Genomic DNA, 26,487 nt, shown 5'->3' on the forward strand with positions numbered 1-26,487 from the left:
GTAGGGTTGTGGTAGTGGTAGTTGGAGTAGTTGGAGTTGGAGTAGTAATTGTGGTAGTGGTAGTTGGAGTAGTTTTTGTGGTGGTTGGAGTTGTTTTAGTGGTACTTTGGGTTCTGGTTGTGGTAGTCAGAGTAGTTGGAGTTGGAGTAGTTGTTGTGGTCGTTGGAGTTGTAGTGGTTGTTGGGGTTGTGGTAGTGGTAGGTAGGGTTGTGGTAGTGGTAGTTGGAGTAGTTGGAGTTGGAGTAGTAATTGTGGTAGTGGTAGTTGGAGTAGTTTTTGTGGTTGTTGGAGTTGTTTTAGTGGTACTTTGGGTTGTGGTAGTGGTAGTTGGAGTAGTTGTTTTGGTCATTGGAGTTGTTGGATTGGATGTTGTGGTTGTGGTAGTGGTAGTTGGAGTAGTTGTTGTGGTAATTGGAGTTGTTGTAGTGGTGGTTGGAGTTCTAGTAGTGGTAGTTGTGGTTGTTGTACTAGTAGTTGGAGTAGTTGTGGTGGTCGTTGGAGTAGTTGTAGTGGTTGTTGGGGTTGTGATAGTGGTAATTGAGGTTGTAGTAGTTGGAAAAGGTGTTGTGGTAGTTGGAGTTGTGGTAGTGGTAGTTGGGGTTGTGGTAGTGGTAATTGGAGTAAAAAATTTTGTCGTTGGAGTTGTGGTAGTTGGGGTTGTGGTAGTTGGAGTAGTTGTTGTGGTCGTTGGAGTTGTTGTAGTGGTTATTGGGGTTGGGGTAATGGTAGTTGGTGTAGTTGTAGTTGGAGTAGTAATTGTGGTAGTGGTAGTTGGAGTAGTTTTTGTGGTGGTTGGAGTTGGAGTTGTTGTAGTTGTAGTTGGGGTTGTGGTAGTGGCAGTTGGGGTTGTGGTAGTGGTTGTTGGAGTAGTTATAGTGGTTGTGGTAATTGGAGTTGTTGTTGTTGTTGTTGTAGAGGTAGTTGGGGTTGTGGTAGTGGTAGTTGGTGTAGTTGTTGTGGTCGTTAGAGTTGTGGTAGTTGGAGTAGTTGTAGTTGGAGTAGTTATTGTGGTTGGGATTGTGATAGTTGGAGTAGTTGGATTAGTTGGAGTTGGAGTGGTTATTGTGGAAGTTGGAATTGTGGTAGAGGGAGTTGTTGTAGTGGGAGTTGTGGTAGTCGGAGTTGCTGTCGTGGAAGTTGTGGTAGTGGGAGTCATTGCTGTGGCTGTGGTAGTTGTTTCGCAAGTGCTGGTTTTTTTCTTGAATTCCTTTCCAACTGGACACTTTAGGAGCAGTGGTCCTGAACAGTCGTAATAAGTAGTTTTGTCTGAGGGATTGGGGAACAGCCCCGTCGTCTGTCCATTACAGGCACCTTGAACACGACTTGTAGTAGCAGGAGTTGTGGTAGTGGGAGTTGGATTAGTTGTTCTGGTAGTGGTTGTTGGAGTAGTTATTGTGGTTGGGGTAGTGGTAGTTGAAGTAGGTGTTGTGGTATTAGGAGTTGTTATTGTGGTTGTTGTAGAGGTAGTTGGGGTTGTGGTAGTTGGAGTAGTTGGAGTTGGAGTAGTTATTGTGGTTGGGGATGTGGTAGTGGTAGTTGGAGTAGGTGTTGTGGAAGTTGGATTTTTGGTAGTGGTAGTTGGGGTTTTGGTAGTGGTAGTTGGTGTAGTTGTTGTGGTCGTTAGAGTTGTGGTAGTTGGAGTAGTAGTTGCTGTGGTTGTTGTTTCGCAATTGCTGTTTTTTTTCTTGAATTCCTTTCCCACTGGACACTTTAGGAGCACTGGTCCTGAACAGTCATAATAAGTAGTTTTGTCTGAGGGATTGGGGAACAGCCCCGTCGTCTGTCCATTACAGGCACCTCGAACACGACTTGTAGTAGCAGGAGTTGTGGTAGTGGGAGTTGTTGTGGTGGGAGTTGGATTTGTTGTTGTGGTAATGGGAGAAGTTGTGGTATGGGGAGTCATTGCTGTGGTTATGGTAGTTTGAGTTGTTTCACAAGTGCTGTTTTTTTTCTTGAATTCCTCTCCCACTGGACACTTTAGGAGCACTGGTCCTGAACAGTCGTAATAAGTAGTTTTGTCTGAGGGATTGGGGACCAGCCCGCCTGTCACTCCATTACAGGGACCTTTGCACGAAACAGAAACAGCAAACAAATTTACTACGAAAAAACATCAAGTCAAAAAAGCTGATAATAATCGTTAATTAAATCAAAAATAAAAATCACTACTTCAATACACACACTTTTTTAAAATTTCTTACATTGAACCAGGAGAGAATTCAGGTGGCTGATTAAGGGACTTTTGCTCTGGTTACAGAACTTTCCGCTGAAGTCATCCAGATCCAGAGACCAAACAAAGGCTCCTCCAAATTTCTTTGCTTTTAAGTAACTGACCTGAGAGGATGAAGAAGAAAATACTTCTGCATGTTAACAAAACACAGAGTACGTACAAACTGAGTTCTGAGTCGTTTTCATTGTTATAACTAAATTTAACAGATGGTTACCTTTACACTAATGCTGACTGTATCATCAAATCCCACCCACTGGTTTTCTGTGATGGCATATGGAACTTTCTGATCAGCAATCCAGTGGAATGTAGCCCCTTCAGTATAAAGGCAAGTCTGAAAAGAAGCATCACATTTCACATATAGATAGAAATAGAGTTCAGACCTTTATGGTGCGTTCAGACCAAAGATGACGCGAAATTGAACCTCACGTTATTGGCCTGGTTTTGGAATCACTGGGCAACGGTCATAAGTAACTGATTAAGGCAGCTAATGCTCATACTCTAATCTTGGTTCATAGTAAAGTGCCAACGATAGCTGGAATTAAATGAGAAGAACATTTCCAGAACCTCGTTCTTCGGGTTTTACAGTAACGGGTTGTATCCAAAATTAAGTATCCACAGACATCGGAAACTGGTTTGTCCTCAATTTCTGATGCTAGGTTCATCACCAGGATTATTTGAAACACTTTCAACTTGTGTAGCTGTAACCCCACTGTATGAAAAGGTTGGTTCATGCTTGGCCTGATCCCACGTTTATTGTACAATAAACACTTATAATATAAATTACTCACGTTCACAGCTCATAGTCATATAATAATACCTCATAATAGGCCCAGAATCCTTCTTCACCAGTGTAGCAGCCTTCTTTAACAGCACCGCTGGCTGGAGCTCCAACATCACTGGATGCAGAGGAGAGGGAGAAAGCTCGCCCATATGCAGCTAGTCCCAAATTTAGCAATTGTGCAGGTGCTCCCTTGTCCACCCAATACTGCATGGCAGAGTCCTAAAGTGTGTGTGTGTGGGGGGGGGGGGGGGGGGGGGCAATAAAGATGAGAGTGCATCTTTTCATAGATAGGGGTTCAGACAATCTCTGTATGAATCATGGTATTTACAGTATTATAGTAGATTTGGTCTCCAACATCGTGGGATCCCCTGAATAAGGGACTGTGATGTCCTGTGACATCTTCACAGGAGCTGTGAAAGTCAAACGTCAGCACATTGAGGAAGTCCAGGTCCCTGTTAGAATGCAGAGGAAGTCATGTTGACCAAAGTGCTTTGACATGTAGTCATGGGTGTAATGTAAATATTTATGAAATAAAAGATTAGTTTACTTGGTAATGTTTTTGACTTCATAACTGGCATCAATAACCTCTCTCTCAGCAGAGACACTTGCTGTGAGGATTAATCGGTCACGGTTATGTTTCTTCCCTTCAGTCTCAAAGGCAGCATTGAGGTCCTACTCAACAACAACAAAAAAACATAGTTCAGTCAAGTCTAGCATCCTATAAAATCAGATCCTATGGCATATTTCTTTGAGTTTCAGAGGAAAGGGTCTGACCTTGCACAGCAGTGTAAATTTCTGCTTGTTGTCTTGGTCACCTCCTGCTCCCACAGGGTACATCCAGTCCAGGTTTAAACCATCAAACTGAAATATTCTCAGTAGTGCGACAGCAGACTGAATGAACGTTGTTCTGTTTTGTGTTGTTGACACCATCGTAGTGAATCTGAAAACATTTAACACAGGGCTCTTAATATCCACTTAATTGTAGTTTTGAGTTATTAACATCTTTAGTAGGCTACAATAAAATAATAAAAAAGAAGGACACAAGTAAGAGTCATCTAAAAATATAAAAGCTCATTATATGATCATTGCTCCCAGTTTGCATTCGCCGCAGTGGTTTGGCACAAACCACATGTGCTGCTTCATTTACACCATGTGTTATGCTGGATGTGCAGTTCACAAAGAAAAACACATGAATGGACAAAGCATTACAAATACCAACATACTTTAGTGCTGCTTACACTTGTTTCTGGAATATTTTTGTATGAATGTTTGTACGTATGTTTCTATAGAAGTATAACTTACTTTTCTTTATTAAAGGTTGGGCCACCAACAGCCAACAGGGTTTTGAGTGAAGGATTTCTGTGGGAGCATAATATTTTAGCAATTATTGAAGAAAAAAAAAGTTGAACATGCTTCAAAAAATGTGAACATACTAAAGTTCTCACCTGTTTTTAAGCCCATTAAACAACTGATATCGAAATATGTCTGCTCTTCTAGTGGGGACCAGCTCATTGAAATCATTGATGTCAGAGAAGGCGTAGATCAGATGGGTACATTTGTTCGGATCGATATCCTCAATCGTGAACTTCCCGGCGTCTGCTCTATCTTCGGCCAAGCTGTTAAAGTAACACACCAGCCTTTCGGAAGAGCCTGAGACATGGATAAAGAAAAGTTTGAATTAAAATGAAATGGTTTTCAAAGACAGCAGTTTTATCAAACTCTCATCAATTGTTGACTTAGGAACCTTATTTATTTGCTGGAGGAACTGTTATGATTAATAAGTGCCACTTACCCAAGCTGGCGATGACCAGGCAGAGACCTTCAAAGATAAAGAGTGGATCATTATGAGGTTAACTAGAAAAGTTAACTGGTCAGTTCATCTAAATCAACATGTAATTTGAACCTTGTTCATGTGATCCAAAAGTTTCACCTTTTCTTTTTGTCACTTGAAGTATAAAAATTAGCTTTTACAGTTTTTCTCAGTTGTTAACACACAAAAAGCGAAAATTCGGCACAATTTGCACAACCTTCACTTCATGTACCAATCACTCCACCCAATTTGGCACTACTTCACACTCCCTTATCTGCATTAGACTCTGACTTTCATTCTTTACACTCTGATGTCAATAACACATCACATTGTTGTCAAAACACTACACACAATGTTCAGATGTTGCACACACTTCTCAAGTAAAATCTCAAAGCATCAACCTACAACACACAAATACTCAAATCTCTAAACATTCAGGTCTGTTGAGCAATTTCACTGCATTTTCACAGCCGAACAGGAAACTGAAATTGTAGATATGGTTTGTGAGAACAACTCTATCACACTCAGACAAATAAAAACTAGGATCCTGGCTGACCATGCTACATTTACAAACGTCCAGACCGTCAGCTTCTCTACATTGGAGCGTATTCTTCATAGGACTGCCATGCGGATGAAACAAGTGTACAGGGTCCCATTCGAACGGGACACAGGCATGAAGGAGTTACAGTGAGAGTTTGTGCTTGTAAGTACCATACATTCAGCACTGACTCATGAATGTATTGTACCTGTAATCCAATATTGTTCCTTTTCTACAGTGTCTCACTGTAGCCCACTGTGTTGACCTCTCTGTGTCCATACTGTAACTTGCATTCTCATGCTGTCTGTGTCAGCGGATCCAGGAGCATGACATAGCTCATGAGTTGTACCAGTACATCTTTATTGATGAGGTGGGATTCAACGTAGTGAAGAGGAGGCTCTTTACCACGGGCCATTGAGGAGGTCCCCTGCCAGCGTGGTGGGAACATCACAATGTGTGCTGCAATGAATCACCATGGGATCTTGCACCGTCATGCCCACCTAGGGGCCTATAACGCTGCCCGTCTCCTCGTCTTCCTGGATGGCCTGCATGACCGGCTGGTACCACCTGGCCAGATAGATGACCCACACAAATCGATCACGTTGTCATCTGGGACAATGTGAGCTTCCACCGGGCTGCTCAAGTGCGTGAGTGGTTCCAGGACCACCAATATTTTTCTGTTCTATACCTTCCACCTTATTCTCCTTTCCTGAATCCTATTGAGGAATTATTTTCAGCTTGGAGGTGGAAGGTGTATGAACGGAACCCACAGGACCGGGTCCCACTTCTCCAGGCCATGGAGGAGGCTTGTCAGCATTTGTGTGTGAGGCTTTTAGTTTTCTGTGTGCAGGTTTGAGAAAGCCGTTATTGTTTTGAAAAAAGTGTGTTAACAATTGTGAAAAACTGTAATTTATGTTTTATTATGAAAAAAGTAGGCCTACACTGAGACATTTTACAAAAGGAGAAATGGCTCATTCTCCAGAGTCATGTCATTCATATGGTGTGTTCCATTTTGATGATTGTGTTTTCAATTTTGCACTGCAGTGTGCTGTAAATGCGTGGTAGTGTGCAAGCAAATGCTTAGTTGTGTGTACTCAATGAATGGTATGTGTGTGTCATTTGAAAATATGGCTGTGTGTACCAAATGAAAACAAGAGTTCCACTTTGTGAACAGGTAAGAGATTTGATAGCAAAGAGTCATCTTGCAAAGGGAGTGTCAGGTTTAGCATTTTGTGTGTGAGGTTTTCAGTTTTCTGTGTGCAGTTTTGAGAAAGCCATTATTGTTTTGAAAAACGTGTGTTAACAATTGTGAAAAACAGTAAGATCTGGTTGAGTGGAATAATTAAGGGAGTGTTTTACTTGGTTAGTGAGCCTTACCTGCTGTCAGAACTATGTTGCACATGTTGTCACTATATGGAGAGAGAAAAGAAATAAAGAATATATTTTTATAAACATTATTAAGAAATATAAGACTTCACTTCGAGCACAAACATAGTTTTTCATTAAATTCCAGCATTTTCACTTCATGAGGTTCAGAACTAGTTCAATTACACTAATTATATATATTTTTTAATATTTCCATTTTTGAACTGCATTATAACCTTAATGTTTTAGCTTTTAAGTCTAAAAATGCTATTTATGCGGATTTGCTTAGTATTTTGTCATTTTTTTGTCAAACACACAAGATGAGTTCAGCTGTGAAGGTTGGCCTCCGAAAAAGCTTTGAATTCATATCAGAAATAGTTAACGCTTCTTGAAGGTTATGAGTTCAGCATCCACTGCCTCTAGGTGTCACTCTTGCACCACAATCTCTGACCAAAAGCTCCAATTGCCATAACTCCACCCATCTTCAAGAGCTCAACAAATTATATTTGTATAGCCCATATTCACAAATCACAATTAGTCTCATAGGGCTTTAACATGGTAGAGTAAGGAAAAACTACTAAAAAACCTTTTAACAGGGTAAAAATACGTAGAAACCTCAGAGAGAGCCACATGTGAGGGATCCCTCTCCCAGGACGGACAGAAGGTCAATAGATGTCAGGTGTAGGAAAACATCATCAAGATTAAAGGTTTTAGCAGCATTGATGAATGTAAACATTTCAAAGGATAACTTCAATACTATATGTCAAGCAGTCCTGCTGCAATCATAGTCTATGTTCAGCAGCCAGCCAGATCATGATCCACCATCCAGATCGGATGCCACTATGGTCCACAGTCATTGTCCACTGCCGCTTATAAGGATACCTCATCAGCCGCCGACCTCAGTCGTGGTCCACCACCATTATATGATGCCAACGCGACACAGGATCCACCATTACCACTACGATCAGCCTGCAAGATATAGAATCCGCTGTACTGGATCCACCATTGCGACCTCTGATGCGTGTTGCCAATAGCCTTAGAATGTATGCACTGGTGTTGGCTATATGGTCTATTAGTGTCCCATAGCTCAGTGGAAGTGGTGCATTGTGAACCAACTGGTGCATTGTAAAATAGCATCTCCCTGGATGGCAGCTCTGCATGGTGAAGAAAGCTCTTACCTAAATATCCTACTTTCAAATTTTATTTCATGTTTAATCACAAATAATCTTACCGTAAACAACCAGGTTTGATCTGAGCTAAACAGAATGAAAACATTATCTAAAAGAACAATACAATATAATAAAGCTCAATAACAATATTTATATTCATAATCACACAATCTCAGCGCGTGAGTTAGTTAGAGAGCCGGTATAGTACAGCAGCGGTTAAATCTGATGTAATGTGGTACAATGAAATCAAAGCAGATGGGATACTTACAAAGGTAAATACTTGAAAGAAGCATCTACGGTCTCCACGGTGACTGATGGAGGACTGATGATTTTCTGGCTGTTAGATTGGATATATAGCTTCTAGGGTGTGGTAGTTACATTGGGTGTGGATATAGTTCATTGATGCATTGTGCAAATAATTATACCCTGATGGAGATGTTGACTAAAGACAGTTTAATTATCTGACGTCAGGTGACGGGGGAACATTTACTACATTTTAAAACGTCTACAAAAATTCCTCAGGATGCTGATCATTTTTTTAATGTTTTTTTTCTTTTAGTTCATTTTGACACTAAAGATATAATTATATAATTATATAATAATTATAAGAGGAGGGATGTGTGACATAAATGACTAACTGAAACCAGAGACATGGTCAATCTGTTTAAATGGTTTGAGAATCAACAAATGCATCTCATGTCCCTCAGGCGACTAAAACATAATCTTGAAAAGATCTTACTGAGTTTTCACCCCGAGTTGTTAACCTCCTGAAATCAACACACATGTTTGACACGTAAAAGTACAAGAACTGTTAAACACAGACCCACAATATATGAACGGAAAAAGGCAAGAATAAGTGGACAGGAGCAACAGCATCATCGTCATAAAATGCATGTCTAATTACACAGTGTAAAACTAAACCAGTAAGGTTAGCTTGGATAACAAAAGAAACTATGATTTACATCTTAGAAGTATCATCATACAAGGCATGTCCAGAAACAATTATATAAACACACGATGGCACACACACCCAACTGGGTTAGAAACACCTACCTATCATCTTGTTGTTATTCCTCAATGTTAAAAAATTGTCAAGAACTGAGGATTCCAGCCCCCCACCGTTGTTAACCTCCTGAAATCCACACAGAAGTTTGAGATGTCTACACAATATGATGCAATGCAGTGTTAATTTTGGCAGCTATTTTTGATTTAGTCTTAGTCTTAGTCTTTTGACGAAAATGCATATTAGTTTTAGTCACCTTTTAGTCATTTTAATCCTTCTTAGTTTTAGTCTAGTTTTAGTCGACGAAAACAAATTACATTTTAGTCTAGTTTTAGTCGACGAAAACTAATTCCATTTTAGTCTAGTTTTAGTCACATTTAATAGCCACATTAAACTCCTTTTCTATAAAAACATATAGCTGCAGCCTAATAGCTTAAACATATATATTTAATTTTAAATGTGAAAACAAAAAGGGAGAGCAGGTCAGACTGGAGCCGGACACAGCAACTTCAGCTCTGTACAAACCAACTGCAGCTTCTGCTCTGATGAAGAAGCTGAAGCGCTGATCTCTGAGCAGCTGAGACCATAGAAACTCTGGTTTTCACTGTTTCCATAGTTAAGAAGCAGTCGGTCACTGTGAGGCTGCTCCACGAGAACGCGCTCTGCTTTCACTGTGTCTCTCTGAGCGAGTGCGCGAGGCGGGGGGCGGAGCTACGGACCGGAGCGCTATCTGGGGCGCACACACACACATACACAGACACACACAGACACACTCACTCGCCCGCTCCTGATACTTCATGACGGCCTGATACGATGATGTTTTAAAAATTATTGTGACTTAGTCAACCACCAACATTTTCGTCTCGTCTCGTCTCGTCAACGAAAATTAAAATAGATTTCGTCATAGTTTTTATTTTCAAAGATTCGTTTTCGTTACGTCTTCGTCTCGTCTTCGTCATGGAAAAAAGGTCGTTAACGAATATATTTCGTCATAGTCTTCGTCAACGAAATTAACACTGATGCAATGTACGTAAAAGTACAACAACTGTTAACCATACACCCACAATATATGAACGGAACAAGGCAAGGATAAGTGGAGATGAACAACAGCAGCATCATCATCTCATTCTCTATAAATGAGATGAATATGTGTTGTTTATTGAAATATACAAATACAGAATGCTGAAAACATTTAGAAGAAGTATTTTTGAGTTGTCGTGTGGCAGCATCATCATCATAAAAGGCATGTCTAATTACACAGGGTAAAACTCAGTCAGTAAGAACACACCCACACTAAAGGTTGCTTGGATAACAAAAGAAATACTAATTTACATATAGGATGTATCATCACACAAGACATGTCCAGAAAACAATTATATAAACACACAATGGCACACACACCCAACTGGGTTAGAAACGCCTACCTATTATCTTGTTGTTATTCCTCCATGTTAATAAATTGTGCGGAGCTGAGGATTAACAAACATAAATATATGCATCCAAACATAATATATACAACACTGGTTTTTTGTATAGAGTGAACTAAAACACTGTGTAATGAACTAAAGACTTGAATCCTTGTACATGTTAGTTTGTGTTTTCATTTGCTCACACAAAGCAAGTTTATTTATATAGGACATATCCAACACCGGTGAAGTGCTTTGCATAAGACGACACGTTAGTTTGTGTTTTCATTGGCTCACACCAAGCAAATAGATGTGAAAGATGCCAGAGAATATTTAAAAAGACCAGTGGTGAAGTGAAAAGTTGTTTGAGACACAAGTTATATCACAACGACCTATGGATACAGATTATCTTGTCATGGTGTCTTGGCCTCCTGGCACCAACCTGTCTCTGAAATTCTATGTATCCGGCCATGTTCAATTATTTTCAATTCAAATCAACCTTTTGTCCCCGGTGGGCAATTCTAAGACAAACAGAGCATGTCAAGATGAGTTAAAACAAGAAGTAAGTGTAGTGAATATGACTGAAAGGACGGTCAAAAGGATAATGACTGTAAAAACTAGGAACATGGATAAATACTGACTGCTTAAAGTGATCGTAGTGCATTGAGGTATTATGTACAGCTAAGGTGAATGATGAATATATGTACAGGACCAGGTAGCAATAGATGAATCAGTGTGATCAGGGACCAATCGATTTAAAGTGTTAGACGTCAAAATATGCTACATATGAAATGTGGAACCTTTGTTCAACAAGACCTGAGTCTGACTCAGGGTAAGACTGTCTCCATATATTATCTTCAATATATAGCTAATTTGCAACAATGAAAACAACATGGACCAAACATGTCACTTCTGGGCCACTGAATTTGATTGGAAATGAAATATGTTCTCTATAAATGGAATGAATATGTGTTTTTTATTGAAATGTACAAATACAGAATGCTGAAAACATTTGGAGGCAGTATTTTTGAGTTGTCGTGTAGCAGCATCATCATCATAATGGCATGTCTTATTAGACGGGGTAAAACTAAACCATTAAGAACACACCTACACTAAATGTTAGCTTGGATAACAAAAGAAATACTAATTTACATATAAGATGTATCATCACACAAGGCATGTCCAGAAAACAATTATATAAACACACAATGGCACACACACCCATCTGGGTTAGAAAGACCTACCTATTATGTTGTTATTCCTCAATGTTAATAAATTGTGCGGAAGATGAATAAGGAATATATGTACAGGACCAGGTAGCAGCAGATGAATCAGTGTGATCAGGGACCAATCGGTTTAAAGTATTAGACTTCAAAACATGCTTTAAAAAATGAAGAGCATCATCATTTACCTCCGAAACCCTATTTTGAACAGAGCATACAACAACCAGCAGAGAAAGCAGCATCGCGGGGTGACCGGTGCTGAGAAATTAGCGTTTGGTGTAAACAGCCCCGCAACTGCCCGCGCGAGAATGGTACTCCGCAGGGCTTCGGGGGGCTTCAGTGTCAGATGTAAACCCGGCGTAGAAGCCTGCATGTTCTATGTTTAAGTAAGTAAGTAATATTCTAGTTTACAAACACGATCACTGTAGTAAAGCGCTAGATCTCACAGATCAGATGCCAGGATCGTGACTTTCAGAACAGTTTGCACCGCTACCTGCCACGGCTGAGGCCCCTGGCACCACCTCTGGCTAGCTATACTGCGGCTCAATCCAATACCAGGTATTTGCACAAGGAAATATTCTAGTTTTGAGGCTACTATGTTCAAAATTACAAGACCAAAGACAGCTCCAGTTATGTGACAATGGATGTCACATAACTTCCTTCAGTTAAATTAAAACAAAACAGAAATTATAATCTTTGTTTCCAACCAGCTAGCAGGCACACCCATATCCTTCCTTGGTCCCCTGGCACCTTACTTACTACTTTAATTTCCATTCATCTGAACCTCAAAACAAATATTAATTAAATCATTATATTCTGCTCCTTCCAAATGTTCAAATTGGTTCTATCTCTCCCTGACTGAGAAAAGCTACCACATGCCTTTGTTTTTCCTTCCTGGATTAATATGCAAAGCCCTGTAGGTCATCAGAACGTAAATAGATAAAAAAGTTTCAGATTTGTAAGTAAGCGTTTAATATCACCAAACATTTATGATTGATTTAAAAAAAAGTTATCATCAAAGGTAGTGAAACAAAGACATGATTTAAATTCCACATTGATCTTATTTTATTTGACCTACGTAGCAGGTGTCGTTGTATTTGCCGACCGTCACGTTTACACTTGAACGCATCCTCAGCGGGGGAATCATAGGTGAGGGAGAACTTTGTTGTGTGCTGGGTCGAGCAAGAGGGAGCAGAGGAAAGCTGCTAATGACGCAGGGGAATCAGAAAGTCCAACTGAATCATTCACAACTAAAAAGAGGACTCACAGAAAGGACTCAAGTGAGGACCTGTCGCTGGCCCAGAGGACAACCCCCAAGCCTGTGTGTGCTGTGCGCTGGGGGGCTGAAACGCCTTACGCCTTTAATTTCCTGAAATTAAACAGTGAAAAAACGGAGGCAGTCCTCATTGGCTCCAAACACACCCTCACCAAACAGCCCAGTTTCACCCTCACCATAGACAACACCTTGGTTTCCCCCTCTCCCCAGGTTAAGAGCTTGGGTGTCGTCCTCGACAGCACCCTATCATTCCATACCCACATCAACAACACTATCCGGTCTGCCTACTTCCACATCCGCAATATCAACCGACTCCGCCCCTCACTCACTCCCAACACCGCCCCAATCCTGGTTCACTCCCTTGTCACTTCCCGCCTGGATTACTGCAATTCCCTTCTCTTTGGTCTCCCACACAAACTCCTCCATAAACTTCAACTGGTACAGAATGCTGCTGCCCGTATCGTCACTAGAACACCATCCATCAGTCACATCACCCCCGTTCTACATCAACTTCACTGGCTTCCTATTAAACACCGCATTGACTATAAAATCCTCCTCCATACATTTAAGGCCATCCATAACCTCGCTCCTCCATACCTTTCGGCCCTCCTTCATATCAATGCCCCTACCCGGTCGCTCAGGTCTGCTTCCTCCATCAGCCTGACCGTCCCCCGAGTCCATCTGTCCACCATGGGACCTAGAGCCTTCAGCCACTCTGCTCCTCACCTCTGGAACTCCCTCCCCACATCAGGAACATTGACCCAAATTCACTCACTCTTTTTAAATCTTGCATTAAATTAAGATTAAGATTAAGATGCATTTATTCATCCCAAACACATGCACAGTCATGCAAAGGCACACTCATGCAGGTAGGGAAATTTAATCTCTGCTTTTGACCCATCTTGTGCAGTACACACAGAGCAGTGAGCAGCCACGTACAGGCGCTCGGGGAGCAGATGTTGGGGGAGTAAGGTGCCTTGCTCAGGGGCACTAGACAGGGTAGGGAGACTCTTGGATTTCTGTCAGACAACTCACGTTTGATCATGTAATATATTTATTACAACAGATTTAGTGTTTGGCGTCTAGGCTCCAACTTAATCACTCCCCCATATGATTACACAGGAATGATGGGAGTGATGAGCAAATACTTGTAACCCCCCGTTGGAGCCTACAGGTGGATGCTGGGCCTACAGGTGGATGCTGGGGTGGTGGAGGGACTGTAGCAACAGGTAGCCATACTGCAGCAGCAGTGCGAGCAAGAGGGGTTGATGGGAAATGTCTCTCTGGTTAAATAGACCACCTGATAAGGTGGGTGTGTATTATAGATGGTTGTGGAGATTGAGGTATATCACATGATGTATGTCACGTGATTGGCGCAGCGCAGCTCGAGTTGCCTGCCAGAACTAGCTCGCAGGCGTCGCCATATTTTTGGACAGATCAATCCAGGTTCGTCTTTTGTTGTCTCTCCGTGGAGTCGAACCAGAGACGAACCAGAGACCTTCTCTGCCCATAGTCCAATTTTCTGCCACTAGACCACCGCCTCTCAAACCCACCTGTTTAGGCAGGCATATAACTTTTAATGTTCCTGTCTGCTGAAGCTGTTGTTCTGCTGCTGCTCTGCTTTGTGCATTTTAAAATTTTTAATTAACTGTATTGTTCACTGTTGTACGGCGACCTTGAGTATCCTGAAAGGCGCCTTATAAATAAAATGTATTATTATTATTATTACGTATATTTGGATATGCCTTTAATTTGTTTTTTTCTCCCGGATATCCTTGTCGTGCTCTGTTATACAAACAGTAAAAATATATTTTGAACAATACCCTATTTGCATTTAATGGAATTTGTTTACATCTGTTGCTTTGCACATCGTTAAGCTTAAATGTGGAGGTTATTGGATTTGCACTGCATATGTCTGCGTTCATATGCAATTATTTTTGCGATAAAATGTATAATACGATGATTTTAGTCCTGTGTTTGGATCATATAGTTGTGATTAAAGGTGTGGGTGGCCGCACAAATTTTTTCAGTTTTCAAATTGGGCCGCGGTCTTCTTAAGTTTAGGAATGGCTGCCTTGTTTGGAGCATGCTCAAAATGCTGCTTCTCGTATTTTGACAAAAAACCGCCTTGGATTCCCTATCAAGCCAATCCTCTTGTCCCTTCACTGGTTACCAGTTAAATTGAGGATTGATTTTAAGATTCCTTCCATAACTTTTAAAGCTCAACATGGGCTAGCCCCCACATACATTTCGCAGCTATTTACTCCCCACAACCCAGGTCGTGACCTGAGGTTGGCCAACCTGACCCCGTTGGCTGTCCCTAGGTCAGAGCCCGCTACTCAAGGGCATTCTCCGTCAGGGCTCCGAGGCTCTGGAACTCCCTGTCTGATGAGATTAGGCAGGGATATTTTCTGTCTGTCATCAGTTCTGCTTTACAAGAAAGCTGAGTGTTCAGTAGAATACAATGAAGAATTTAGGTTTAAGCTCAGGTTTCTTCAATATATATGCCACAAAACAAGACTTTACTTGAATAAATAAAAGGATACACTTCACATTGTGATTTTTCATGTCAGTGACACATTCATCATGTGATAAATCTGTTATAAAACAAGCAAAAGATGAGATAAGAAAGAGAGAGATTGTGTTATGGGAATAGTTTAATTTAATTGAGTGAAAGTCTTCTTTACAACGGTCCCTTTTATCTCATAAGAATCTGACAGACAAAAAACAACCAACCAATAACAAACTTCAAACAAAACTGAACTAAATGTGACAAACTGTCATTTGTTACTCATGATTGAATTCTTTATTTAGTAATATTGATTCAAATTAACAAAGTTAAGCTCACAATATGTAATTATTTTATACACCATTGTGTCACCATGTAAGACAACTCGATCAGTTAAGGGCTAAATAAAGACCAAAAAGATCCATGCAAAAGGGTTAGATACACAACAGCGTGTATGCATCAACCATATAATGAAGCAAATTAAGTTAGATAAATGATTAAGGAAAGGAGACTGAAAACAAACATACAGTTGTTTGTATGACATGTAAATATTTACAAATAAATAATGTCTATTAAACATACATGGATCAGAGGACATTTGATTGGTGAGGGGGGGATTATGGAAATAAATCTGTTAATGTTTGTAGTTTCATCTATAATGTTAATGATATATTATAAATCGTGTTTTCAAATTATGTGGATGCTGAAAACAAACAACTGAATGAACTCCCCTGAATGATCAAATTGTACTAGAATAAATATTAAAATATAACCTGCAACTCTTTAGGGATAGTCGCATCTCTGGAGGTTTTTCTTGAATACCAATCCAGCTGTACAGTATTGGAGGTGCGCTCCATCAAAACCACAGTTGTAAAAAGAACCTTTGTCTGAGGGATTGGGAAACAGCCCTGATGTCGCTCCATTACAGACACCTTTACCCTTAATTATATTAGTAGGAGTTGTGATAGTAGTAGTAGTGGTAGTTGGAGTTGTGGTAGTGGTAGTTGGAGTAGATGTGGTGGTAGTGGTTGTGGGAGTTGTGGTTATAGTAGTTGGAGAAGATGTGGTGGTAGTGGTTGTGGGGGTTGTGGTAGTAGGAGTTGTTGTTGTGGTAGTGGGAGTTGGAGTATTTGTGGTGGTAGTGGTTGTGGGAGTTGTGGTAGTAGGAGTTGTTGTGGTAGTGGTAGTTGGATTAGTTGTTGTGGGAGTTGTGGTAGTAGGAGTTGTTGTTGTGGTAGTGGGAGTTGTGGTTGTACTAGTTGGAGTTGTGGTAGTTGTAGTTGGAGTAGTTGTGGAGGTAGTGGTTGTGGGTGTTGAGGTTATAGTAGTTGGAGAAGATGTAGTGGTTGTGGGGTTTGTGGTAGTAGAAGTTGTTGTTGTGGTAGTGGGAGTTGGAGTTGGAGTATTTGTGGTAGTAGGAGTTGTTGTGGTAGTGGGAGTTGTGGTTGTAGTAGTTGGAGTAGTTGTGGTGGTAGCGGTTATGGGAGTGGTGGTTGGAGTAGTTGGAGTTGTGGTAGTTGTTGTTGGAGTACTTGTGGTGGTAGTGGTTGTGGGAATTGTGGTAGTAGGAGTAGTTGTTGTGGGAGTTGTGGTAGTAGGAGTTGTTGTTGTGGTAGTGGGAGTTGTGGTTGTACTAGTTGGAGTTGTGGTAGTTGTAGTTGGAGTAGTTGTGGTGGTAGTGGTTGTGGAAGTTGTGGTTGTGGTAGTTGGAGTTGTTGTTGTGGTAGTGGGAGTTGTGGTTGTACTAGTTGGAGTTGTGGTAGTTGTAGTTGGAGTAGTTGTGGAGGTAGTGGTTGTGGGTGTTGAGGTTATAGTAGTTGGAGAAGATGTAGTGGTTGTGGGGTTTGTGGTAGTAGAAGTTGTTGTTGTGGTAGTGGGAGTTGGAGTTGGAGTATTTGTGGTAGTAGGAGTTGTTGTGGTAGTGGGAGTTGTGGTTGTAGTAGTTGGAGTAGTTGTGGTGGTAGCGGTTATGGGAGTGGTGGTTGGAGTAGTTGGAGTTGTGGTAGTTGTTGTTGGAGTACTTGTGGTGGTAGTGGTTGTGGGAATTGTGGTAGTAGGAGTAGTTGTTGTGGGAGTTGTGGTAGTAGGAGTTGTTGTTGTGGTAGTGGGAGTTGTGGTTGTACTAGTTGGAGTTGTGGTAGTTGTAGTTGGAGTAGTTGTGGTGGTAGTGGTTGTGGAAGTTGTGGTTGTGGTAGTTGGAGTTGTTGTTGTCGTCGCAGCAGTAGTTGTTGGAGTTGTGGTCGTGGTAGATGGAGTAGTTGTGGTGGTAGTGGGAGTTGCGGTCGTGGTAGTCGGAGAAGTTGTTATTGAAGGTAGAGCTGTAGTAGCAGGAGTTGTTGTCACTGTAGGCGAAGTTGTGGTAGCAGGAGTTGTTGTCACTGTAGGCGAAGTTGTGGTAGCAGGAGTTGTTGTTTTGGTAGTGGGAGTTGTGGTTGTAGTAGTTGGGGTTGTGGTAGTTGTTGTTGGAGTAGTTGTGGTGGTAGTGGATGTGGGAGTTGTGGTGGCAGGAGCTGTGGTTGAAGTAGTTGGAGTTGTGGTAGTTGGAGTTGTTGTCGTAGCTGGAGTAGTTGTTGGAATTGTGTTCGTGGTAGATGGAGTATTTGTGGTGGTAGTGGGAGTAGTTGTCATTGTAGTTGAGGTTGTGGTAGCAGGAGTTGTTGTCATTGTAGTTGAGGCTGTGGTAGCAGGAGTTGTTGTCATTGTAGGTGGAGCTGTGGTAACAGAAGTTGTTGTCACTGTGGATGAAGTTGTGGTATCAGGAGTTGTGGTTGTAGTAGTTGTGGTAGTAGCGGTTTTGGGAGTGGTGGTTGTAGTAGTTGGGGTTGTGGTAGTTGTAGTTGGAGTAGTTGTGGTGGTAGTGGTAATGGGAGTTGTGGTTGTAGTACTTGGAGTTGTGGTAGTTGGAGTTTTGGTAGTTGGAGTAGTTGTGGTGGTAGTGCTTGTGGGAGTTGTGGTGGCAGGAGCTGTGGTTGTAGTAGTTGGAGTTGTTGTGGTGGTAGTGGGAGTAGTTGTTGTCATTGTAGTTGAGGCTGTGGTAGCAGAAGTTGTTGTCATTGTAGGTGGAGCTGTGGTAACAGGAGATTTTGTCACTGTGGGTGAAGTTGTGGTTGCAGGAGCTGTTGTAGTGGTAGTTGGAGTAGTTGTGGTGGTAGTAGGAGTTGTTGTTGTTGTAGTGGGAGTACTGGTTGTTGTAGTTGTGGTAGTTGTAGTTGGAGTAGTTGTGGTGGTAGTGCTTGTGGGAGTTGTAGTGACAGGAGCTGTGGTTGTAGTAGTTGGAATTGTGGTAGTTGGAGTTGTTGTCGTAGCTGGAGTAGTTGTTGGAGTTGTGTTCGTGGTAGATGGAGTAGTTGTGGTGGTAGTGGGAGTAGTTGTTGTCATTGTAGTTGAGGCTGTGGTAACAGGATTTGTTGTCATTGTAGATGGAGCTGTGGTAACAGGAGTTGTTATCATTGTAGATGGAGCTGTGGTAACAGGAGTTGTTGTCATTGTAGTTGAGGCTGTGGTAGTGGAGGTTGAGGAACCTAAAAAAACAGGAACATTGGGTTAATGGCTCTGAAAGCTTCTTGGTCATCAGTTCATACATGGGTGGGTTGGCCGCACAAATTTTTTCAGTTTTCAAATCTGGCCGCGGGCCTCTTAAGTTTGGGAATTGCTGCCTTAGCCAAACCTTAATAACTTTGTTTGGAGCATGTTCAAAATGCTGCTGTTCGTATTTTGAAAAAACAAACCTTGGATTCCCTCTCAAGCCAATCCTCTTGTCCCTTCACTGGTTACCAGATAAATTGAGGATTGATTTTATGATTCTTTTCATAACTTTTAAAGCTCATACATTTGTATTACTGAGCGTAATTACTTTCCAAACAGAAACACCAAACAAGTTTACTTCGAGAAAACCTCAAGTTAATAAAAGCTGATAAAACTTGTTAATTAAATATAAAAAAAATATAAATCACTACCTCACTACACACACTTTTTAGAATTTCTTACTTTGAACCAGGAGAGAATTCAGGTGGCTGATGAAGGGACTATTGCTCTGGTTACAGAATTTTCCGCTGAAGTCATCCAGGTCCAGAGACCAAACAAAGGCTCCTCCAAAGTTTTTTGATTTTAAGTAACTGACCTGAGAGGATGAATAGGAAAATATTTCTGCATGTTAACAAAACACAGAATACGTTCAAACAGAGTCATGAGTCTCTTGCATTGTTATAACTAAATTTAACAGATGGTTACCTTTGTACTAATGCTGCGTGTGTCATCAAATCCAACCCACTGGTTTTCTGTGATGGCATATGGAACTTTCTGATCAGCAATCCTTTGGACCAGCTCCCCTTCAGTATAAAGGCAAGTCTGAAAAGAAGCATCACATTTCACATATAGATAGAAATATAGTTCAGACCTTTATGGTGCGTTCAGACCAAAGATGGCGCAAAATTTAACCTCACGTTATTGGCCTGGTTTTGGAATCACTGGACAACGGACGGAACTAACTGAGTAAGGCCGCTAATGCTCCTACTCTAATCTTGGTTCATAGTAAAGTGCAATCCATAGCTGGAATTAAATTAGATGAATATTTCCAGAACTTCGTTCTTTGTGTTTTACGGTAACGGGTTGTATCCAACGTTACGTGTCCACAGACAACGGAAACTGGTTTTCCTCAATTTCTATTATTACAAGGATTATTTGAAACACTTTCAACTTGTGTAGCTGTAACCCCGCTGTGTGTAAAGGTTGGTTCATGCTTGCCCTGATTCCACCTTTATTGTACAATAAACACTTATAATATAAATTACTTTCATTCACAGCTCATAGTAATATAATAATACCTCATAATAGGCCCAGAATCCTTCTTCACCAGTGTAACAGCCTTCTTCACCAGTGCCATTGGCTGGAGCTCCAACATCACTGGATGCAGAGGAGAGGGAAAAAGCTCGCCCATATGCAGCTAGTCCCAAATTTAGCAATTGTGCAGGTGCTCCCTTGTCCACCCAATACTGCATGGCAGAGTCCTAAAGTGTGTAAGGGGGAACAATAAATATGAGAGTGCATCTGTCCATAGATAGGGTTTCAGACAATCTATGTATGAATAATGTTATTTACAGTATTATAGTAGATTTTTTCTCCAGTATCGTGGGATCCCCTGAATAAGGGGCTGTGATGTCCTGTGACATTTTCCCAGGGGCCATGAAAGTCATACGTCAGCACATTGAGGAAGTCCAGGTCCCTGTTAGAATGCAGAGGAAATCATGTTGACCAAAGTGCTTTAGCATGTGATCATGTGTGTAATGTAAATATTTATGAAATAAAAGATTACTTTACTTGGTAATGTTTTTGACTTCATAACTGGCATCAATAACCTCTCTCTCAGCAGAGACACTTGCTGTGAGGATTAATCGGTCACGGTTATGTTTCTTCCCTTCAGTCTCAAAGGCAGCATTGAGCTCCTACTCAACAACAACAAAAAACAAAGTTCAGTCAATATCTATATAAAAATAGATCCTATGGCATATTTATTTGAGTTCCAGAGGAAAGGGTCTGACCTTGCATAGCAGTGTAAATTTCTGCTTGTTGTCTGGGTTGCCTCCTGCTCCCACAGGGTACATCCAGTCCAGGTTTAACCCATCAAACTGAAATACTCTCAGTAGTGAAACAGCAGACTGGATGAATGTTGTTCTCTTTTGTGTGGTTGACACCATCGTAGTGAATCTGAAAATATTTAACACAGGGCTCTTAATATCCACCAAATTATAGTATGGAGTATTAACATCTTTGGTGGGCTACAATACAATAATAAAGGAGCAGGACACACAAGTAAGAATCATATAAAAATATAAAAGCTCATTAAATGATCATTGCTCAAAGTTTGCATTCCCCGCAGTGGTTTGGCACAAACCATATGTGCTGCTTAATTTATAAACCATGTATTATGCAGGATGTGCAGTTCACAAAAAAGAACATGAATGGACATAGCATTACAAATATCAACATACTTTATTGCTGCTTACGCTTGTTTCTGGACTCATAAAAATGCCAAAATGTGAAATTTTTGTTTGTATGTATGTATTTATAGAAGTATAACTTACTTTTCTTTGTTAAAGGTTGGACCACCAACAGCCAACAGGGTTTTGAGTGAAGGATTTCTGTGAGAGCATAATATTTAAGTAATTATGAAGAAATAAGAAGTTTGACATGATTTAGAAAATATGAACAAGCTAAAGTTCAAACCTGGTTTTGAGCTCATTAAACACTTGATAACGAAATATCTCTGCTGTTTTAGTGGGGACCAGCTCATTGAAATCATTGATGTCAGAGAAGGCGTAGATCAGATGGGTACATTTGTTCGGATCGATATCCTCAATCGTGAACTTCCCGGCGTCTGCTCTATCTTCGGCCAAGCTGTTAAAGTAACACACCAGCCTTTCGGAAGAGCCTGAGACATGGATAAAGAAAAGTTTCAATTAGAATGAATTGGTTTTCAAAAAGCGCCATTTTATACAAAACTCACATCAATTGTTCACTTAGGAACCTTATTTATTAGCTGGAGGATCTGTTTTGATTAATAAGTGCCACTTACCCAAGCTGGCGATGACCAGGCAGAGACCTTCAAAGATAAAGAGTCGATCATTATGAGGTTAACTATCAAAGTTAGATGATCAGTTCATCTAAAACATGTAATTTGAACCTTATGACCACATTTAGAAATTTCCTCAAAAAAATCTGGTGATTCCAAAGGTTTAACCTTTTCTTTTTGTCACTTAAAGTAACATTTTTTTTTTTTTTTAAACTGGTTGAGGGAAATATTAAAGAGTGTGTTTAACTTGGTTAGTGAGTCTTACCTGCTGTCAGAATGATGTTGCACATGATTTCACTCTATGGAAAGAAAGTATATATTTTTATAAACAGTATTATGAAATAAAAACATGGTATTAATACAAATCTTCACAGTGAGCACTCAAAATCTATTTCATTTATTTTCAGCATTTTCACTTAATTCTAGTTCAGTACTAGTTCAATTGTACTAATTATATTTTTATAAATATTTTCATTTTTTGAACTGCATTATAACCAAGACCTTAATGCTTTAGCTTTTTATTCTAATAATGCTATTTATGCTGATTTGCATAGTATTGTGTCATTTTTAGATATACACACAGGATGAGTTCAGCTGTGAGGGTGGGCTGCTGAAAAAGCTTTGAATTCTTCTCAGAAATATGTCACCCGTCTTTGAGGTAATGAGTTCAGTATCCACTGCCATTAGGTGTCACTGTTGCACAACAATCTCAGACCAATGGCTCCATTTGCCACAACTCCTCCCCAATCATCAAGAGCTCAACATGTTGCCAACCCAGTGAAATTGGCCCATGAACACAAAACCACCAACACAATGGAGTAAATGTACCCAATGTTCTTAAGAGTCAACTAAAACGAAAAGATTCAGCCAATGTTCCGTGTAGACGGGTAGAATGGATCCAGTCGGTGGTCCTGTCAGTGTCGAAGCCTCAGTGTCAGGCTTTTGCTCGTAAATTAGTTTTTTAAAAGTCATGCCAGGACTGCACTCACAATACCTGCATGGCTGCTATCAGCTAGTTAGCATGGATGTGCTCTGCCCCACACAAAGATAAGGTGCAACCATATCTGGTTCAACAGCACCATGATTTCCGGGTGTGTTTATAGTGTTGGTGCACGATGACAGATGCCACACAGCTGAAAAGGTTTGAATATTAGCATTTCCATCAGTGTCATGTTTACACCACAGCTGATAAAATATTTTCACTAATATGCATACACACGCCATCACATGAACAAGGTAATGTAATGTAATACATATATATATATATATATGTGTAAAACCTTTTAATACACGCCATATAGATTAATAGAAAGTGACTAAACGTGGCTCTGTGGAAATCTGAAACCAATCCACAGGTAGAATATGAGGTTGTGGGTCCTTGTGTTTAAATTGACTCAGGTAAAGGGGACTTGACTATGATTTGACTTGGACTCTTCTTTGGTGACTCAGAGTCAAACACCACAGGACACAGACTTGAGATGTAGTGACCTGGTGATAACATGGGTGGTGAGTGTAGCTTGTTCAAGTTTGGATATAGTTAACCCAACAATAACCAGCTAGTCATACAGCTCACTTCATATACCACAAGCTTGGGCAATTCATTTATGTTGTGCAAAAATGCTGCACAGCTGAAGAGTTCATCTCGAAAATTGATCTTATTCAGCATTGTTTAATTAACCCCTGAACCCATGCTAGCTTAAAAGTAGAGGGGGAAAACTGTCAGTGAAACACAAGCTTCTGTTTGTACCTTTACAACGTCATAACCGAAATTATACGATTCTTTTCATTTACCTTTTCTTCTGGTAATTGGATTCAACAAATCAGAGCATGAATCAGCATCTGGAATTTTTTTTAAGAATAAAACATTTTGTATTATAACAGTACACAATCAAAACTTTAACATAATTTAAGTTAAAAAAAAAAGGTGTTCAGAATTTAGAGAAAAATGTAACGATACAGCTCAAATATTGAAATCATAGGAAGTGGAAAGTAAACATCGCTCACTCAGGATCCATCCACGAAAGCTCTTGCCTAAATATCAGATCTTTTTTATTTTATTTTGTTTTATCCCAAAGAATCTTATCGTAAACAACCAGGTTTGATCTGAGCTAAACAGAATGCAATCTATAATATCAAATCATTTTGATCATAATCACACAATCTCAGTGCGTGAGTTGGTTAGAGAGCCGGTATAGTACAGCAACGGTTAAATTTGTAGTAATGTAGTACAATAACATCAAAGCAAAAGGGATACTTACAAAGGTAATGGTGAAAGAAGCATCTACTGTCTCCGACCGTGACTGATGGAGGACTGATGACTTTCTGGCTGTTAAATGGGTAGACAGCGCCTAGGGTGTGGTAGTTACATTGGGTGTGGATAATGCATAAATGCCATGTCAAAAGTAATTAAACCCATATGGAAATGTGGACAAAGACGGATTAATTACCTGACGTCAGGTGACGGGGGAGCATTTAGTACAATTAAAAATGGGTTGATCATTGATCATCAAAAAAATAAAAAATAATTCAACAGCATTCGAGCTGTTTTTTTCTTTTAGTTAATCTTCACACTGAAGCTTTAATGGATAATAACTGAATAACTGAATAACTGAAACCAGAGACATGGTCAGTCTTTGTAAATATTTTGAGAATCAACAAATCCATATTATGTCCCTCAGGCGGCAAATATATCATAATGAAAAGATCATACTCAGTTTTCACCCTGAGTTGTTAACCTCCTGAAATCAACACAGACGTTTGACACGTAAAAGTACAAGAACTGTTAAACACAGACCCACAATATGTGAACGGAAAAAGGCAAGAATAAGTGGACAGGAGCAACAGCATCATCGTCATAAAATGCATGTCTAATTACACAGTGTAAAACTAAACCAGCAAGGTTAGCTTGGATAACAAAAGAAACTATAATTTGCATCTTAGAAGTATCATCATACAAGGCAGGTCCAGAAACAATTATATAAACACACAATGGCACACACACCCAACTGGGTTAGAAACACCTACCTATCATCTTGTTGTTATTCCTCAATGTTACATTTTTTTCCAGAACTGAGGATTAACAAACACTACGGTTTGGAATGAAATACAGCTACTGGAAATATATACAGTACTGTTTTTGCGTGTAGCCTGAACTAAAACACTGTGAAGTGAACTAAATATGTGATTCCTAGTACACGTTAGGGTTTACATCAGTACGCTCTTTCTTCAAAACTTGCATGAGCAGTAAAGGTGAATCACTTAATTAATGGTTGGTGTCTTATAAAAGGACATACCAATCTATTTGAGGATAATTGCATTGTTCTTTCCTTGTGTATGGAATTGTTTCAACCTCATTTAACGTCATAATCAGTACACAAGTGATGTCATCACCTCCTCCCCTGGTCTGTATACGCCTCCAAGCCTTCGTAGTTTGTGATCACTTCACAGTACGATGGATTCAGGAGATGCTCGCTCAGGTTGAACTGGTTGAGCGTCTCCTTACATAAGTGCCCTCACTGTGGCCTCACTCGACACCTGCAGAGCATTAATGGGAATTAACATATATTGTGTTTTTGCGTTTGCTCCCAACACAAAGCTGTTACAGAGAAGTCAGGACACAACACAATTGTTGTTGGCGGACATTTGTGGGAACATTTGCCAAACAGGTCCAGCTTAATGATTTAATTCTTCCTCCTCCCTGGGTGTTAGGAACATGTTGCTTTACACTTATAAAAGTTCTGTAGTGAGGCGCCCACGTGACACAAGGTGATGCTGGATATTTGGTTGTTTGTCTCTGCATTGCATAAAGATATTTTATTCTGATAATGAATTGTAGAATTCACTAGATAAAGATGATCAAGTTTAATATCCTCTCATATTCATAGAATCAGTTAAAGAGCTAAATTGCATTGATTTATTGATTCAGTTTTCCTAATTCTCTCTCATTCTCTCTCTGCTTGTACTGGCGTGTCTACTTAAAATCTTGTCTTGAAGGATGATAATTTTAAATGTTTCTTTCAAAACAAAGTCAAAACTCACATTCACAGTAAGCTTGTCAAAGTAAAACCTAAACAGATCGAAGCATTTTATTAAGCAATCAATTCACACTTCTTCTGGTTTAGAGGCGAATTATCTTTAATAATGTGAACATGTGAGCAGTGAGCACATGCAGTTAGTGAAGCATGTGGTTGATGCCTATTTGGGGCTATAATGATGGGTAGTTTTAGAGAATTTCTCTGTGGAGCAAATACACCTTTACATCAAGGAATGAAGAAGCCAAGTGCAGGAATCATCACCAAGTATAACATGTTCCTCGGGGAGCAAAGAGAAAAGTTGTAACATAGGCCCCTATTTGATGAAGAATATTTTTCAAAACTACTGAATGGTTTTGACCTCACAAGGCAAAAAGAATAAATACAGAGTGTGTAAGTCTTGAACCACAGGTAAGAAAAGAATGCTTCTGCCATAACAAAATCAGTGGTTCATGATCAGGAGCGGTTGATGATATAAAATAATTATGAAGCACACAGCAGTGTGCGCATGCTGGGTCTCTCTTTCCACGTGTCCGTCGTTGGCGCGTTGGCGCGGCAGCTGTCTTGTTGTTGTTGTTGTT

General features: G+C 40.2%; 2 protein-coding genes across 2 annotated transcripts in view; both read right to left on the reverse strand.

Moving 5' to 3' along the window:
* The window catches only part of LOC128441889 (mucin-2-like), a gene marked incomplete at its 5' end in the record, with an annotated part of 29,805 nt that extends 5,108 nt beyond the window's left edge, over positions 1-24,697 (reverse strand). The window contains 15 exons of the mRNA XM_053424010.1: positions 16,274-17,602; positions 17,720-18,018; positions 18,098-18,372; positions 18,541-18,828; positions 19,428-19,453; positions 19,538-19,654; positions 20,131-20,313; positions 20,405-20,528; positions 20,624-20,748; positions 20,845-21,010; positions 21,388-21,444; positions 21,530-21,734; positions 21,879-21,905; positions 23,335-23,391; positions 24,640-24,697. Of these exons, the coding sequence (XP_053279985.1) occupies positions 16,274-17,602; positions 17,720-18,018; positions 18,098-18,372; positions 18,541-18,828; positions 19,428-19,453; positions 19,538-19,654; positions 20,131-20,313; positions 20,405-20,528; positions 20,624-20,748; positions 20,845-21,010; positions 21,388-21,444; positions 21,530-21,734; positions 21,879-21,905; positions 23,335-23,391; positions 24,640-24,697 (3,336 nt within the window). The remainder of the gene's footprint in view (positions 1-16,273; positions 17,603-17,719; positions 18,019-18,097; positions 18,373-18,540; positions 18,829-19,427; positions 19,454-19,537; positions 19,655-20,130; positions 20,314-20,404; positions 20,529-20,623; positions 20,749-20,844; positions 21,011-21,387; positions 21,445-21,529; positions 21,735-21,878; positions 21,906-23,334; positions 23,392-24,639) is intronic.
* LOC128442702 (chitinase-3-like protein 2) lies at positions 1,041-6,758 on the reverse strand. Its single transcript, XM_053425268.1, has 12 exons — positions 6,734-6,758; positions 4,801-4,827; positions 4,454-4,658; positions 4,311-4,367; positions 3,783-3,948; positions 3,556-3,680; positions 3,337-3,460; positions 3,045-3,227; positions 2,442-2,558; positions 2,199-2,331; positions 1,710-2,064; positions 1,041-1,239 (listed from the first exon to the last, which is right to left on the reverse strand). The coding sequence occupies exons 1-12, from the start codon at positions 6,756-6,758 to the stop codon at positions 1,041-1,043; spliced, it is 1,716 nt and encodes a 571-aa protein (XP_053281243.1).
* Positions 24,698-26,487: the final 1,790 nt, after the last annotated feature.

Source organism: Pleuronectes platessa, chromosome 6 (genome assembly GCF_947347685.1).
Source record: "Pleuronectes platessa chromosome 6, fPlePla1.1, whole genome shotgun sequence".
Taxonomy (NCBI): Eukaryota; Metazoa; Chordata; class Actinopteri; order Pleuronectiformes; family Pleuronectidae; genus Pleuronectes; species Pleuronectes platessa.